Genomic DNA, 18,698 nt, shown 5'->3' on the forward strand with positions numbered 1-18,698 from the left:
AGGCGATCACAGACACCAGTCCCGGGCAGGCTGTTGCAAGTCACTCCCTCTGCATGCCTCTGGGCACCGGAGAAAGAGGAGGTGGGTAGAAATAGCAGTGCAGCACTAGAGACTTCAGGCGGGGCGGCCATAGCAACCAGTTCCAACAATATAGTTAGTAGGGTAGCTGTGTCCTCTATTTGATTCCGGGACACTGTATTGTCTTGGAATAAAGGTGCCCGGGACCCAGGACACACATTTCATTAGCGTGACAGCTCCAGGAAATCCGGGACATGTGGGCACCCTAGTATGTAGCTCTGGCATGCATATGTAAATGTTAATTGCAGCACCCATGTGAGGTATCGCCATGAATGTCAGATTGAGAGCAATAATTCAAGGACCATAGTTCATGATTACCTCTAAACTGATAACCTGTAAAGGCTTTTTTTTTTTTTTTTTTTTAAATTAAACGTTTTTATTTCCCACAACAGTGTACAATTTTCCAATGCATAAACAAATTCCATGTTCAATACAATCATTCCATATGCAATATGTATGAGTGATGCCAAGAAGTCCTGAGAGATGACAGAAATTATTGTTATGAAGTAACACTTAAGCATGGTAATACATCGACATACTCTATGTTGATACATACAGGAAGAGAGCAGAAAGGTGACATAAATGACCCAGGCATGAACCAACACCACACTAAGGGGGGAGACAAGATAAACAGGTCTATACACATGTATCAGATACATTAAGTCAACGGTCTGTAAAATCTAGAATATTCTAATATTTTAGTATCTTTAGGCGTTTCCGGACGATTAGCATTAATAGCCAGACTGACTTAAAAACAAAGTGTGAATTTATTCAATCACACATTAGGGCTGCAACTAACGATTAATTTGTCTGTCGACTAATCTATCGATTATTTTTATGATTAGTCGACTAATCTAACGATTATTTAAATTTTTTGTTTTTTTGCTTAATCTAGTGTTCTTTCTTTGATTAGTTAAATAATCCTTTGAATAACTTTACAAAAAATGATACGTACAACTTCTAATATAATATTTCAACTTTTATTAAAGTTTTTCCAAAAAATACTTCAATGTGGTTGAAGTTTCAGTGGCAAAAATAAAATGTAAACAACACTTTAACATCAGGCAGGAATAATGCCATTAATTCAAAACCAAAAGCATTCAAAATGCCATATAAATTATAAAGCACTGCAGTGCTCAACAACACTAACTTGTGCAACTGTGCAAAAATACAAGAGACACATTAAGTGCCAAACACTTTAGGGCATCAGGCATGAAAAATGCCATATCTGCCTAACACTTTAACTTCTTTAAACTACAAGTCAGCTCTCTGCCTTCAGGTAATCTTTTGCTGTATTGGCCATTATTTTTGGCCATTACTTTTGCACAGTGTTGAGCAGTGCTTTTGTTGGACTAGTTGGCTAACATAGTTTTAAAGGAGCCAAGTCCAACAAAAAGCAAGCACCGCTCAACACTGTGCAAATTATAATGGCCAATACTGAGGAAAGATTACCTGAAGGCAGCCAACAGCCATCTTGTAGTTTAAAGAAGTCCAACAATACAACCCAAGAGAGTGCAACAGGTACAGGTTGGGGGCCTGCACCTACCTATAATATACTAGCATTTGCAATGGAGGAAGGTTAGCATCCAACACTTGTGCAAAAATACAAGAGAGTGAGACACATAAAGTGCCAAACACTTTAGGGCATCAGGCATGAAAAATGCCATATCTGCCTAACACTTTAACTTCTTTAAACTACAAGTCAGCTCTCTGCCTTCAGGTAATCTTTTGCTGTATTGGCCATTATTTTTGCACAGTGTTGAGCAGTGCTTTTGTTGGACTAGTTGGCTCCTTTAAAACTTGGTTACTTTTTAGGTATGTTTTCCATATACAGTGTTATTGTTGACCAGTATTTTTTTGGTGTGTGTGTTACTTGTAAATGTAAAACATACCTAAAAACTAACATAGTTTTAAAGGAGCCAAGTCCAACAAAAAGCAAGCTCAACACTGTGCAAATTATAATGGCCAATACTGAGGAAAGATTACCTGAAGGCAGCCAACAGCCATCTTGTAGTTTAAAGAAGTCCAACAATACAACCCAAGAGAGTGCAATAGGTACAGGTTGGGGGCCTGTACCTATAATATAGCATTGCAATGGAGGAAGGTTAGCATATCGACATGCTCTGCAGTTCACTGTGAATTTCTGGATCTTGGATGTGACCAGTGTCATCCTCACCATTACTGTGGTGTTCATCTGAATCTGAACCGAGCAAAGAGTCCAACATAGACACTTGCCTCTTTTCTGAAAGTTTCATGTCTGGACTCATTGCACTGGCTGACTGAACCTGTTCCTCACATTGACGTTGATGTGTTTGCTCTTCCTCATATCTTCTTTTCTCTTCAAGAGCAAGAGCTTGGACCTTGAGGTGAACTTTTAAACTATCCTCTGCTGCCAGGAATTTTAGCTTGCGGAATCTGGGGTCCAGGGCTGCTGCAATAAGACATATATTTTCTCCTCCGTCATCTCTGAATTTAGTTTCCCTCTCCCATCTTGTGGTCATCTCCTGTGCAGCAACATTTTGGAAAGCTTTGACTGCCGCTATCTCGCAAATTGTGCTCTGTATGGATTTCTGGAGGCCTTTTACCAAAGGAGGTAGAGCGGAACCAGTCACATAGGACTCTCCACTCAAGAAAACAGTAGCACACTCAAAAGGCTTCAAGACTTGTTCCACTTCCTCAAGTAAGTTCCACTGATCATGTTTTAAATCCAGGAAGCGCTTTCCTCGTGGTGTGACATCAGGATCGGAAAGTGTGGCAGTCACAGGCCACCTCTGTTCAAGCAGGCGACTGATCATGTGTAAAGTACTGTTCCATCTTACAGATACATCATTTATTAGTGCATGATCAGGGGTACCCATTTGTTGTTGCTTTGCTTTAAGCTTTGTAGTGGCCAGCTCACTTTTTTAAAATGTTCCACAAGGCACTTCGCAGCCCTCAGTGTCTTGCTGATCTGGGGATCCCTCAGGGCATGGTTGACAACTAGCTGCAATGTATGACCAGCACACCTGAGAGAAGAGATGCCAGGATGCTTTTCTTCCAAAATACGCAGAGCAGAGACAACATTTGCAGCATTATCATGAACAACTGCAATTACATTGGCCATGGATATCTCAAACTTCTCAGCTGCTTTTTCCACCCAGTTAGCAATGTTTTCAGCTGTGTGGCGATCTTCAAGTGGCATAGTGGTCAGATTGTAGGATGTAAGCTTCCAGTCTTCATTAATGAAGTGGCATGTGACACCCAAGTATGCCTCTGTGGCAATACTGGTCCATGCGTCTGTGGTGAGAGCTATTTTGGATTTGACATCTTTGATTGACGCTTTCAATCTTTCAAAATTCTCCTCATATTTCCTCTCCATCAGCTTCGTGAAATGGGACCTGGAGGGAAGTGTGTATCCTGGGTAAAATGTGCTGATCATCTCACGAAATCCTTGACCGTCTACAATAGAAAGAGGTCTCATATCTTTTACAATCATGTTGAGTATGCTATTGGTAAGTGTAATGGCCACTTGGGGTGTGCAAGCAGTGACATCCTTTTTATGAAAGTAGAAATCTTGTACACAGCTTTGCCTCTTCCTGAGGAAAAACAACAATAATAATAATTAATAATAATAATTAATAACATTACCAATTTACACATCTATGAATGCTCAGCCTCAACGCTAACAATATTAATTGTATTTTTTCTAGTAGAATTTTGAGATATCCATGGCCAATGTTGTAATTAATAATGCTGCAGAGTGCAGTCACAGTCAAAATAGCTCTCAGGTGTGCTGGTGGTCATGGTCAGATCATTGCACTTGTTGTCAATCATGACCTGAGGGATCCACAAAACAGACACTGAGGGCTGCAAATGCAAAATGCCTTGTAGTCCATTTAAGAAAAGTGAGCTGGCCCTAAGCAATCATCAGCTAGCAATGCATTAATTATATTGTTGAAATTAGTAGTACTAGTACTTACAAAGATGGCTCGTCCTTTGTGGTCAGTGCGCCAGGATGCTTTCTTCTGAGGTGCTCATGCATAGCAGTTGTGCTGCCGTGGTATGCCATTTCACTTTTGCAAAGGGAACAGAGGACCATTTTATTTGGCCTCTGCTGAAAGTATTCCCATACCCTTGATGACCGTGATCGGGCTCTCGCTGTCTTTTGTACTGGTGGTGTGCTGCTGGAACTGCTGCTGGAAGCCTTTTGTACTCTGCTGCTGGACGTGGAACCGCTGCTGCTGGCTTTTTCTCCCCCAGGATCAGATGTCGCCATTACCGCTGCTGTTCCGCTATTTTAATGCAACTCGCGCGAGATGCGTGTGACGTCACGTCACGTGCTGACGCGTCGACGCTTTTTTCGCACGTCGACGATTTTTTGTAGTCGACTACGACGACGCGTCGTGGCAGCCCTATCACACATATGGCATCAACAATACAATGTAAAAGGTAAAACAGTTCGGTTCAGTGTAGGTAAAAATATAAGGAATAAAAACAATACCTCTGATAATTGTGTCCAGCTTGAAATCATGGCTGTACAGACGTGTGTGTTCCTCTATGTCCTTCAGTGTAAATCTTCAAGTACAGCAGGGGTGGGGAACCTGCGGCCCACACAATCGTTGCGTTCGCCTGCCCCCCCCCATGCCGCTGAGCCTGTGTATGACAGGGGAGCTGTCAGAAGGAGCCGATGGCTCCATCCTGACAGTGTGAGTCACAGAAAAGCTTCAGAAAAGGGAGCCCACCCATTTGTGTAACAATAGCGAATGAAAATTCGCTAGTGTCACACGGATCCTCCTCCTGGCCAATCAGGAAGTGGGTCAGAGACCCGCTTTCTGATTGGCCGAAAGGCGAACCCATGCCATTGGTCGAGGAGGCGGGAGGACTCGAGGAGAAGCCGCCGCTGCAGGTAAGTGCACTGGCTTTCTGCATTGAAAGGGGGCACACTGTGGTCAGTCTGCATTGAAAGGGGACACGCAGTGGTCAGTCTGCATTGAAAGGGGGCACGCTGTGGTCAGTCTGCATTGAAAGGGGGCACGCTGTGGTCAGTCTGCATTGAAAGGGGACACGCAGTGGTCAGTCTGCATTGAAAGGGGGCACGCTGTGGTCAGTCTGCATTGAAAGGGGGCACGCTGTGGTCAGTCTGCATTGAAAGGGGACACGCTGTGGTCAGTCTGCATTGAAAGGGGGCACGCTGTGGTCAGTCTGCATTGAAAGGGGGCACGCTGTGGTCAGTCTGCATTGAAAGGGGGCATACAGTGGTCAGTCTGCATTGAAGGGGGGCACGCTGTGGTCAGTCTGCATTGAAAGGGGGCACGCTGTGGTCACTCTGCATTGAAAGATTGAAAGGGGGCACGCTGTGGTCAGTCTGCATTGAAAGGGGGCACGCTGTGGTCACTCTGCATTGAAAGGGGGCATGCAGTGGTCAGTCTGCATTGAAGGGGGGTTTTAAGTTGATCATTTTGTACGGCCCCCGAATGATGTTACAAAAATCCAAATGGCCCTTGGCAGAAAAAAGGTTCCCCACCCCTGAAGTTCAGGAAGATGCAGGAAACGACATCTCTAGGTTTCAGAGAACAAACACCTGCTTAAGTTTTCAAAAAGTCTATGTATAGTTTTTGTGGAGAAGAAATGATGTGTGTGATCTCTTCGAGTCTGCGTGTCCTGAATCTCGATTCCTTGGCAATTTATCTTACATGTAGACGTCATAAACTCTCAACACTCCAAACCTTGTATGGCATACATAATTTCTGCTAACTTCAGTTATTATATACAAGAGGAGGTACTAAACTCATAAAGTCATATATGGACTTTGATTGACAAGCCCACATGTAACACTCTATTCTTGTAACGTCTAATGTGGCTGATGTCATGTTACACCATATAACCAAAAGTCTATACAAAAGTAACACAAATTACCAACTTATACAACTTGTATAACATTAAGTAAATACATACAAATACTATTAATTATGACTAAATATTAGGATTACAGCCATATAGCCAGGGGTTCCCTGGCCAAAGCATACAGTAAAGGGGATAGAAGGTAGCCCTGCCTAGTGCCTCTGGAGAGTACAAAAGTATCCGACTGCTATCCATTAGCCACCACATTGGCAGTAGGAGTCTGGTATAGCAAGCGGATCCATCTAAAAAATGTAGGGCCAAAGCCGTACCGTGGCAGACATTTCCATAAATAGTTCCACTCCACCGAGTCGAACGCCTTGGCCGTGTCAAGCGTTACTACCACCCTCTCCCTAACATTGTCGTGGTGTGCTTGCATATTTATAAATAACTTATGGAGATTGAAGGAAGTGTTCCTACCTGGCATAAAACCCGCCTGGTCCTCATGTACTAGGGTTAGGATAACCTGATTAAGGCGCAAAGCCAACATTTTAATCAATATTTTAATGTCAACCTGGAGTAGGGAAATAGATCTGAAAGACTCGGGGAGACCCAGATGCTTATTCGACTTGGGAATTAGTACAATAACGGCTTCCCTCATGGATGGAGGAATGGTAAGTGTTTAAAAAAGATGATTATAGAGAGTAAGCACATGAGGTATGAGGGTCTTGCTGTATTGTGAGTAGAATTCGATGGGTAGTCCATCAGAACCAGGGGACTTAGATCTAGCAAAGCTGGTGATTGCTGTCGCTATCTCTTCGGTTGTTAGTGATGCCTCAAGTGTTTCTATCTGGGCAGAGGTCAATTGAGGGATGGCAAGGTCCTCTAAAAAGAGATCAATAGGTGTTGTGTCATCAGTTGTAGTGGTGGTATAAAAGGAACTAAAGAACCCACGGAACATGTCCGTTACCTCCGTAGGTTCGGTGATCATCTCCCCGGAGGAGTTGCACAGGGAGATCACCACTGGGGGTCTATCCTCACTGTGGGCCATGTTCCCCAATAGTTTGCCCGCTCTCTCGCCATGTTCAAAAAATTTCTGTTTAGAGAAAAAAAGCTTTCTTCTAGACATCTCATATTGTAACTGGTTAACTACCCTAGATTGCAGTTTAAGGCGGGAGGCGTTATTAGGAGATGGGTCAGTCTCATACTGACGTTCTGTGAGGGAGAGTTCCTCCAATACCCTGTCTGCCCTCTCAGCTGCGGTAGTTTTAAGCCTACTTATTCGAGATATTAGAGTGGCCCTCACATGAAGTTTGAAAGAGTCCCATATACTCGCAAATGAGGCAGAGTAAGCGTTTTCGTGGAAATACCTTTTCCATTCATCGTCCATCTGACCATCATCTGACAGTAGCGATAGCCAGAAGGGGTTTAATCTCCAGGTCCTTTGCGGTCTGGCTGTAAGGACAGCTAATGTCAACCAATATGGACTATGATCCGATAAAAGTCTAGGGCAAAAAGCTGCATCTAATAGGTGAGTGACTAGTATGTATGATAGACTTTGTTTTTCTATGAGGGACATTGTGTTGTGTGTGGAGGAGAAGCATGAGTACGCTCTGGCGTTGGCATGTTTAGTCCTCCATGAGTCAACCAGATTAAAAGGTGATATCAACCTGGCAAACCTGGTAGGTGGACAGGGTCTAGAATGTGGGGCGGGTTGTTGTGCTCTGTCCAGGTCAGGGTTTAAAGTAACATTGAAGTCTCCCAACCAGATGGCTGAAAACGCCGGGTGTTGTGCCATATAGTTGAGTTTAGCCGTCAAAACTGTCATGCAAAATGGAGGTGGTACATAATATGCCATCCACAAAAACTGTTCACCATATATCTTAGCATGCAAGAACACATATCGACCTTACGGGTCAGAACGCAGGTCACAGAATTCAAAATGCAGGGACTTGGTTATCAGTAATGACACCCCTCTTGCGTGGGTAGTATAAACTGAGTGATATACCCATTCAACCCAGGGGCGTTTAAGGGCCATCTGCAAACGGCCATCTAAATGCTTCTCAACAAGGACTACAATGTCAGCCTTTTAGTTTTTAATGTAAGATAGGACGGCTGTGCGTTTGACCATGTCATCCAACCCTCTAACGTTCCAAGTGAGGAATTTCAGAGATGTCATGGCGGATTGTAATGAACGTGAAGTAGGATTATGACCGCGCAGTACCTTAAGGTCACACAAGAGGGGGTCATCACCCCAGACATGGGAAAGTCCCCTAGGCATCAAAGCAAAGAGAAATACACTGAACATAGCAGGCATCAAACAATAACAATTAAACTTGGTGCATTGTACTTTTGAGAAAACAATCCCCCCCACCCAGCCCAACACCGACCCAAACTTGTGCAGGCATATTCTCATAACAAAACAGTAACGCACATGTGAAGTGGATCAAACACTTCATTCAAGTACATAGTGAATAAGTCTTGCAGATTGTAAGACTCTTGCGACTCCCAGTAGTAGTTCTCTGTGCGTATATAGGAATGTTTATTCAACGTGCGGCCTTGGCCTAAGGGTTTTTTACATCACAGGCATGACACTCAGGCAATGATTGTTTGTTTCCATGTAGGGCAACAGTGGTGTAGAGAATCGGCAATAGTGAGACGGGCATGTCACCAAATGACGCAGTGCACCAGGCGGGAGTCGTTGAGTAAAGGACTCTGCTGCCATAACATAAGATAGTGAAGAAAAAGAAAATCAAGGGTGGGAAATGTAGATGGGAGTCTGAGATTATTGAGGGGCAAGCACGATAGGGAGTGTACAGGACCTGAAAAAAAGATGCAACCAGGGAGGTTTGTAATCCTCGGAAGTAGTACACAGCCACACAGCATGCAATGTAGGTTAGTTGTTTGCTCTCCTGTTGGTCTCCCGACGCTCCAGCCAAGCAATGGTATCAGCAGGAGTTTCAAAAAATATAGCACGGTCAGCGTCTTCTACATGAAGACTTACAGGGAACAGCATGGACAACTTAAGGTTCTTGACACGTAGGCGTTTTAGCTTCTGTGAAAGCCTGTCTGCGCTTTTGTACTTCAGTGGAGAAGTCAGGGAAAATAGCCACCCTAATATGGTCAATGGGTATATTGCCTTTCACTCGTGCCATGCGCAGCGCCGTGTCACGGTCTTTGTAATTCAGCAGTTTGCCAATAAACGTGCGCGAAGGGCACCCTGTGGTGGTGGCCTTGCAGGCATGCGGTGCGTTTTCGACAGCAAACGTGGCTGAGAAGGACTCCCTGCCATATGTTGTGATCAACAATTGTTCCAGGAATGTAGTTGGGTCCTTACCCTCGGATCCCTCTGGTAGACCACCTGTAAAGGCTTTTAAAGCATCACCTATGAACAATTTTAGGTACCGTATGCTTCATCTTTTATATTGTTCATTGGCCAAGGAACCCCAAGAAACCTTTGAAGGAACCCTGGCTAGGAAGGGCTGAACCAGGAAGTAATATATTTCTATCCCACTTGGTGGGAGTGGAGATGACCCCATCTATAAGGATATACAGTACATACACACACAGCACAAGGCCGTGTTCTCACTACGAGACGTTTCTCAGGGCTGCAGTTTCTCTGAGCTCCACAAAGTAGTGATCTCACTTCTACTCAAGAAGTCTCTATGGAAGACAGGAAGTGATGTCAGGTACAGACAGGAAGTTCCAGGTGAGAGGTGAGTTGGGAGGAAGTAGAGAGGAGACATTGCTGGAACTGGCAGCAGATGAGGTAATAAGATCTTATTTTCTATTTACACCCAGTAACCCCCCCGTCATGTCCGTCCTCTTCCTCCATAGTCACTGTGACATCTTTTATCTCCAGCAGATGATGATACACACATATATAGTGTGCAAACCTAGATTAACCCCTTCAGGGGCAGAACATTTCCCCACTTACGGGGCCGGAACATTCTCTTCATTTTGGAGATAAATTCTAGTAATATGTTCCTACAAACAAACATCACGGACAATAAATAGACAAGACAATGGCCATCCTGACCGTACATGGCCTACAAAGGGCAATTATTACACTACACAGGCAGCCAATGGGCAATCATTACAATATGCAGCCAACACAATGATGGAGTGCAGGGGTCAGGAGTATGGAGCATAGAGCCCCTTACATTGCTGGTCAGGAGGAAGAAAACATTCCCCAGCCTGCCATGAAGAATATCTTCCATCATTGGTGTCCGAGGGAGGAAAATACTGAGGGCTCTGAGGAAAGTTGAGGAGCTGAGAGACTGTGAGGGGAAAACTGAGCCTGAAGGACTTTGGGATCCCTGAGGGAGTAATGTATCTGAAGGACTCTGGGCCATTGATAAGGTTGGAGAGAAGCCGGGCTCTGAGAGAAGATGAGGTTGTACGGCTCAGGGGGATTCTAAGGGGGGGTCTTGGTCTATGATGATCCTCCGACCTACACTTACTTTTTAGACCTTGCTACAGAACACCTGCCAGGAAAGTAAGACAACCTTCATCTTAATACCATCTCACTGATCAAATAAAAATTTTCCAGGATACCAAGTGGAATGAAGAAGGACAGACCTTCACCACTTGGTGGGAACTCGTCCTTAGAGGAGGTCTGTTTGCACACCATTGCCTAATTGGTGACCAAGAGTCAGTGGGGAGGCAGTCCAATACCTTCCCATGACACAGGCTCTGGCAGTGCCCAGGGCTGGAATTCAGAGCCCCAGGAACCAACTGCCACTCTATACAATGTCTTGGATACTACAGAATACTTGGCAACAAAGAGAGCAGACCTCTCCTACCCACACTAGCCTGCCATTGGAGGAAAGAGAACAGACTCCTCCCACACAGCTCTCTACTCCACCAGCTGCATCCTCCTGCTATCAAATTCCAATCCCTTCTCTAACTACAGAGAGTGACAGTGATATCATCAATATTTTTATTATAGTTATACAGAATTTATATAGCACCGACAGTTTGCACAGAGGGCCGACAGTACAGTTACAATACAATTCAATACAGAAGGAATCAGAGGGTCCTGCTCGCAAGAGCTTACAATCTAAAAGGGAGGATCAAGTGATACAAAAGATTATAACTGTTGGGGGTGACATCACTCCTATCATTCAGCAGGCTGCCAAAGATTTGAGCCCTACAGCTTCTGGTAATTATCCTGATTAGCCCTCAATTCCGGTGTTCTAAAATTTAGTCGGACCCGTGAAAATTCCAGACTCTCGTCACTTCCGGTCACTTCCGGTGATGCTACGTGACGTAGCTGGTGCAACAGCTGTTGCGAGCCCTGGTGCACATGCGCACAAGACATTTTCCAGGTCCGATGAAATTTTAAGACTTTGCTAGCAGCTGACTGAGAGGAGGAGGGGCTGAGGTGGGACGCACACATCGCCGCGGGAAAATTTTACAACACCGCATGTTGCAGAGCTGACTTAGAGGGGACTGTCCGTTGGAAATTAATGGTGGAAATGTGGATGTCGGGGACAGAAAATAATGTTAATGAGTACGGAAGTGGCTCTACGTGAGGGTGGACGTTTCCATAGAAAATGCGGAATTCACTTCTATGTGAGGGCGGAAGTCTAGGGACCTCAGGCGGAGGTATGTGTCAGTAAGGGCGGAAGTATCGGGAGAACAGGCGGAAGTGGCTCTATGTGAGGGCGAAAATCTAGGGACCTCAGGCGGTGTTCTAAAATTATATATATTCACTTCCTTCCCGCCTCCTCTAAGTCAGCTCTGCAACATGTTCCTTGCTCAATGATGCGGCGGTGTTGTAAAATTTTCCCGCAGCGGTGTGTGCGTCCCACCTCAGCCCCTCCTCCTCTCAGTCAGTTGTTAGCAAAGTTTTAAAATGTCATCTGACCTGGAAAATGTCTTGTGCGCATGCGCACCGGGGCTCGCAACAGCTGTCGCACCAGCTGGTGGTGACGTAGCATCACTGGAAGTGACGAGGGTCCGGAATTTTCATGGGTCCGACTAAATGTTAGAACATCGGCCAAAAGTCAGCAAGTTCCCCTTCCTGGACATCATGATGACCCTACATTGACCTCACAGCACTGCCTCAGAGCAAACAAGTCAAAGGAAGGATCTAATTTATCATTCCTTGTCTGCAGATCTAAAACTCATCAAAACCAGTTCAGAAACCAAACAAACCCAACAGAGAAAAGGGAATTTCTGATCCAAGAGAGTTCTGGGTTAATGAAAGTGTAGCAAACACTAAACAGTTCAAACTAAATGTGTTCCCATGGGGGCAGTAGTTCTTACATGTACAGCAACCCTCTTATTACCCCCCTCACATCCACATCCTATTATTGTGTGACCAATGCCATCCAGATAATTCTTACTTTCATTTCCCAAAGTTATCCGTCTACAAGGACGGCACCAATGAGGATGGAGGAGAACCGGAGTCACATGACTGAGAGGATACTAAACCTCACCCTGGAGATCATCTACCTGCTGACCAGAGAGGTGAGGAGGATTCTGGGAGGTCACATGACATCATTCTTGATGTCATTGATCACCTCTGGGTTTTCCCTTTTTTGCTAAACAAATAAAAAAAGACCAGAAATTTTGAAAAAAAAAAGTTTTTCTTTGTTTATATCAAAAATTGTAACGGGCACTATTGGTGGCACTGATGGGTACTTCTAGGTGGCACTGATAAGCGGCACTGACAGGCAGCACTTATGGGTGGCAATGATGGGAACTGATGTGCGGCACTGATGGGCACTGATAGATGGCACTGACAGGCATTACTAATCGACACTGATTGGAATCCCTAATAGGAACTGATTGGCATCTTTAATTAACACTGATTGGCATCTTTAATTAACACTGATTGGCATCTCTGGTCACCACGGGTTGGCATCCCTAGTGGCATGGGTTGGCATCCCTGGTGGGCTCTAGTAGGTATCACTGGTGGGCTCTAGTGGGCATCCCTGATGGGTCTGCTCAGATAATCAATGCGCTGATTATCAGCGCAGAGCCCCCCCCCCCCCCCCCCCCGTTAGGAGAGCCCCAGATCGGCTCTCCTCTACACGCGCCTTGTCAGCGCGAATGGAGGAAAGCCAATAAAGGGCACTTCCTGGTTACGATTTGATCAGCTGTGATTGGTCACAGCCGATCACATGGTAGAGTCTACGTCATAGACTCTTTACCGGGATCGGAGATGCGGTGTGTCAGTGACACACCGCACCACTGATCACCGCTCTACGTGCCCTCGCGGGTGCGCACGGGCAGCTTTTCCTGCTGGACGTCATTTGCCGCCCAGTTAAGATAACCTAACCACTTTGCAGCCAGCATTCTGCTGTATGGCGGGCGGGAAGTGGTTAAAATACAGACCTGACCAGAGAGGTGAGGAGGATTCTGGGAGGTCACATGACATCACTCTTATCTCTATTAATAAAACACAGACTTGACCGGAGAGGTGAGGAGGATTCTGGGAGATCACATGACATCACTCTTGTTTCTATTAATAAAACACAGACCTGACCGGAGAGATGAGGAGGATTCTGGGAACCTAACATGATATTCTTATTGGTTCCTCAATACAGAGATTTCCTCTTGTGAAGTCAGGTGATCATATGACCATCACAGTGCCTCCGTGTGACTCCCTAAAACCTGAGAGACACAACATGCAGAAGATTCTAGAAGTCACCAAGAAGATGATGGAGCTGCTGACAGGAGAGGTGAGCGGTGCTGGGAATTCTGGGACATTATCCAGTAACAGACAAGGGATGTGTCTGGATGGTGACTGTATCATTGTGTGTGTCAGGTTCCTATAAGGTGTCAGGATGTCACTGTCTATTTCTCCATGGAGGAGTGGGAGTATTTAGAAGGACACAAGGATCTCTACAAGGACGTCATGATGGACAATCAGCCTCCCCTCACATCACCGGGTAAGAGGAGACTTTATTGTAAAGGAGAGAGCAGTACGGAGGCTCCACCTAGATCCCCCATCATCTGATAAACACATAGAAACAATGTATTCAGTCAGTGTGTGTGTTTCCTACAGATGGATCCAGTAATGGGAACCCACCAGAGAGATGTCCCCGTCCTCTGTATTCCCGGGATTCCACACAGGAAGGTCACACCATCCCTCAGTGTTACAAGGTTGGTGTGAAGGAACATCTAGAACATGGACTCATAGATTCTTTTTGGTGATGTCTCCATTTTAAAGCTTATGTCATACAGATGTTATTTTTGATCCTTTTCTTGGTTTAGGTTGAAGATCTGATAGATATAAAAGTTGAGGTTAAAGCAGAAGAAGAGAGGTATGTGAGCGATGATCAGCAGTCTATGGAGGAGGATGGAATAACGAGGATAATTATAGAGGAGGACACTCCTACAGAGATCAGCACAGGTGGGTCATTAACACTAAATACATTCCTCCACCCATACTGCTCACTGATTGGTCCAGAGTAGGGCGGGGACTGGGTGATATCAGCCTGTAATACCCTGGTCACTTTCCTGAGCTGTGTTTCCCATCCTGTATTGCTGTGTTTCTCTCATAATCTTTCTTCTCTGTGCTGAGGGCCCCCATTGTTAAAGCTGGCTTCCAGATTCCAATAAGCCCAGGGATGTCGGGAAGAGGCTCTTGTCCCCATCAACATGGGGACAAGATGCTTCGGTGTGGGGGTGGGGGGCATGTTGAGGTCATGTGGCCTGGTATGGTTCAGGAGAGGGGGGCTGCTCACTTGCTCCCCCCTTTCCTGACCTGCATGCTCATGTAAGGGTCTGGTATGGAGTTTGGGGGGGACCCCACTCTGTTTTATTTAAAAAATGTTGCTGTGGGGTTCTACTTAACCACTTGCTGACCGCTCACTGAGATGGTACTGCGGCAAAGTGGCTCATTATCGTCGCTGGACAACGCCCCCTCTCGGCGTCGCTCGCGCACTGCCGGAGGCTCGCTCCTGCTGTATTCAGACACAGCGAGAGTCGGGCCAGGGGAGGAGAGACGGTGATCACCGCCTCTCTTCCCCGATCATCTGGGATCGAGTGTGGAAATCAGGGCTGGCCCAAGACATTGTGCTGCCTGGGTCCAAGAATAAAATGCTGCCCCCCCCCCCCCCCCCAAAAAAAAATGAATGCCCTCCAAAAGGCCCCCACATTCTATAGGACTATGAAAGCAGTCAGAGGGGTGTGAGTGTGTACGGACGGAGTGACAGCAGGAGCAGGAAAGAGCAGTAGACACTGGGCAGATGAGCGCACCAGGCTTTCTACTGTCTATAGTGCCACAGTGCCCTGCAGTGCTGCGGGCATGGTACAGGAGAATGCAGTGCTGTGGGCATAATACAGAAGAATGCAGGGCTGTAGGCATGGTACAGGAGAATGCAGGGCTGTGGACATGGCACAGGAGAATGCAGGGCTGTGGGCATAATACAGAAGAATGCAGGGCTGTAGGCATGGTACAGGAGAATGCAGGGCTGTGGGCATGGTACAGGAGAATGCAGGGCTGTGTGCATGGTACAGGAGAATGCAGGGCTGCGGGCATGGTACAGGAGAATGCAGGGCTGTGGGCATGGTACAGGAGAATGCAGGGCTGCGGGCATGGTACAGGAGAATGCAGGGCTGCGGGCGTGGTACAGGAGAATGCAGGGCTGCGGGCGTGGTACAGGAGAATACAGGGCTGCGGGCGTGGTACAGGAGAATGCAGGGCTGCGGGCGTGGTACAGGAGAATGCAGGGCTGTGTGCATGGTACAGGAGAATGCAGGGCTGCGGGCATGGTACAGGAGAATGCGGGGCTGCAGGCATGGTACAGGAGAATGCAGGGCTGTGGGCATGGTACAGGAGAATGCAGGGCTGTAGGCATGGTACAGGAGAATGCAGGGCTGCGGGCGTGGTACAGGAGAATACAGGGCTGCGGGCGTGGTACAGGAGAATGCGGGGCTGTGGGCATGGTACAGGAGAATGCGGGGCTGCGGGCATGGTACAGGAGAATGCAGGGCTGTGGGCATGGTACAGGAGAATGCAGGGCTGTGGGCATGGTACAGGAGAATGCGGGGCTGTGGGCATGGTACAGGAGAATGCAGGGCTGCGGGCATTGTACAGAATGCAGGGCTGCGGGCATGGTACAAGAGAATGCAGGGCTGCGGGCATACTACAGGAGATGCAGTGCTGCGGGCATGGTACAGGAGAATGCAGGGCTGCGGGCATTGTACAGAATGCAGGGCTGCGGGCATGGTACAAGAGAATGCAGGGCTGCGGGCATACTACAGAAGATGCAGTGCTGCGGGCATTGTACATGGCACTGCATCTTCTGTACTATGCCCGCAGCCCCGCATAACAGCAGGTAGTGTGGCTGTGGAGGAGTGTCATTTACCTGTTCCTGAGGCTTTAGATTTGAAAATGGCGCCGCCTGGCGCCAACTCGTCACCGCGCATGCTCCGCCGCTGCTCGGAAAAGCCTGTACATGTTTTGCAGATCGCCGCCATTACTAGTAAAAAAATAAACATTAAAATTACAAATCTTTCCCGTAGTTAGTAATCGCGATAAGTTTTGCGCAAACCAATCAAAATACGCTTATTTTTGTAGCAGAAAACAAATTGGCCTAAAATGTTAAAAATTTTGATTGTTAATTTTTTTTTGGGGAATTTCATATATCAGAATGTATTTTTCAAAATTGTCGCTCTTTTTTTAAAAAATTAAAAATTGCACAGGTGATCAAATAACACCAAAAGAAAGCTCTATTTGTGGGGGGAAAAAAGGACATAAATTTAATTTGGGTACAGCGTCGCACGACCGCGCAATTGTCCGTTAAAGTAACGCAGTGCTGAATCGCAAAATATAGCCTGGTCAGGAATGGGGTAAAATTTTCCGGTTTTAAAGTGGTTAAAAATACGCTCATTGAGAATTTTTTTTGTCAAAGACATGTAGCTAAATACATATTGGCCTAAATATATGACAAAAATTGAATATATTGGATATTTTTTAACTGTAAGAGCCGGTTCACACTGGGGCGACCTGTCAGGCGACCTGGTCGCCGTAGGTCGCCTCCCATAGAGAAGCTGTGGACCCGTTCTAATAGGAGCGACACAAGTCGCTCCGACTTAGAAAAAGGGTCCGGAGCTTCTTTGGGGCGACCCGGAGCGACCTGCATTGACTTCAATATTATGAAGTCCGTGCCGGCCGCTCCGAAGTCACGGTGTGAGCTGCGCACCGCGATCTGTGAGGTCGCCCCGGCAAGTCGGATCGCCCCAGTGTGAACGGGGTCTCAAAGTAGAAAATGTCAATTTTTTTGCAAAATTTTCGCTCTTTTTTTATTAATATCGCAAAAAATGAAAAGCGCAGAGGTGATCAAATACCACCAAAAGGAAGCTCTGATTGTGGGGAAAAAAGGACGTAAATTTTGTTTGGGTACAGCGTTGCGTGACCGCGCAATTGGCAGTTAAAGTCGCACAGTGCCAAGTTGCAAAAATTGGCCTGGACGTAAAGCAGGAAAATCCTCCGGTGGTAAAGTGGTTAAAATCAATAGCGGACCCGAAGGGCCTGGTATGGACTGGGGGGGGGGGGGGGGGGGGCTACACCGTTTTTTTTCTTTATTTGTTCAATAGCGAGTCATTTTAAATGGGATTTGATTTTTTTTTTCTTTTCTTTAGAAATGTCATTTTTGCTGCAGCATGTTTTATGCATGCTACAGATGCGCCACTTTACAGGCACATTAATGGGACCCCCCAGGCACTATAACTCAGAATAATTTTTCATTTTTATTGTTGCACTTTAAGCATAATTAAATCACTGCTCCTAAAAAAACTATAGTTTTTTTTTTTTTTTTCAATTGATACATGTCCCCCAGGGCAGTACTCAGACCCTCATTCCCCTTTTATGGCCAATTATTTGCATATAAGCCTTCAAAATGGGCACTTTTGATTTCTCCTGTCCGGCTCCCATAGACTTCAACGGGGTTTGCTGTTCGGGTTAGAACATTTCCCTGTTCAGGAGTTCTGCTGCGAACCAAACAGTGGGGTGTTCAGCCCATCCCTAGTAATAATCTTTGTATTTCTATTTTAGTAGATGGACGGGAGATGAGGAAAACCTCAGAGGATTGTCTCACTTTGTCTCCAGACTGTAAAGTAGAAGATGAGGACATCACACAGTATAGTCCAGGAGAAAACCCGGCTACCTCAAATGTCCATCCGGCACCACACAGTGTAGATGGACCATCGTATTCCTCTTATCCTGAGGAACCTCAGACTGTGAGGGGTGGTGCCGGACCATTGTATTCCTCTTATCCTGAGGAACCTCAGACTGTGAGGGAAGGTGCCGGACCATCGTATTCCTCTTATCCTGAGGAACCTCAGACTGTGAGGGACAGTGCCGGACCATCGTATTCCTCTTATCCTGAGGAACCTCAGACTGTGAGGGACAGTGCCGGACCATCGTATTCCTCTTATCCTGAGGAACCTCAGACTGTGAGGGAAGGTGCCGGACCATCGTATTCCTCTTATCCTGAGGAACCTCAGACTGTGAGGGAAGGTGCCGGACCATCGTATTCATCTTATCCTGAGGAACCTCAGACTGTGAGGGACAGTGCCGGACCATCGTATTCCTCTTATCCTGAGGAACCTCAGACTGTGAGGGACGGTGCCGGACCATCGTATTCCTCTTATCCTGAGGAACCTCAGACTGTGAGGGAAGGTGCCGGACCATCGTATTCCTCTTATCCTGAGGAACCTCAGACTGTGTGGGTCAGTGCCGGACCATCGTATTCCTCCTATCCTGAGGAACCTCAGACTATCAGGGACGGTGCCATCCTTCCAACAGATAAGAGGTTTTCCTGTGCTGAGTGCGGGATGTG

At 46.3% G+C, this 18,698-nt stretch overlaps 2 protein-coding genes across 2 annotated transcripts in view; one reads left to right on the forward strand and one right to left on the reverse strand.

Annotated features, from left to right (window-relative positions):
- Positions 1 to 18,698, reverse strand: part of LOC309550737 (uncharacterized protein) — a 578,111-nt gene that overhangs the window by 59,213 nt on the left and 500,200 nt on the right. The window lies entirely within an intron of this gene.
- LOC309550284 (uncharacterized protein) overlaps positions 7,440 to 18,698 on the forward strand; it is a gene marked incomplete at both ends in the record, with an annotated part of 77,976 nt that continues 66,717 nt past the window's right edge. The window contains 2 exons of the mRNA XM_082250689.1: positions 7,440 to 7,577; positions 18,526 to 18,695. Of these exons, the coding sequence (XP_082106815.1) occupies positions 7,440 to 7,577; positions 18,526 to 18,695 (308 nt within the window). The remainder of the gene's footprint in view (positions 7,578 to 18,525; positions 18,696 to 18,698) is intronic.

The sequence above is a fragment of the Pelophylax lessonae genome, assembly GCF_965119305.1.
Source record: "Pelophylax lessonae genome assembly, chromosome: 3".
Lineage (NCBI taxonomy): Eukaryota > Metazoa > Chordata > Amphibia > Anura > Ranidae > Pelophylax > Pelophylax lessonae.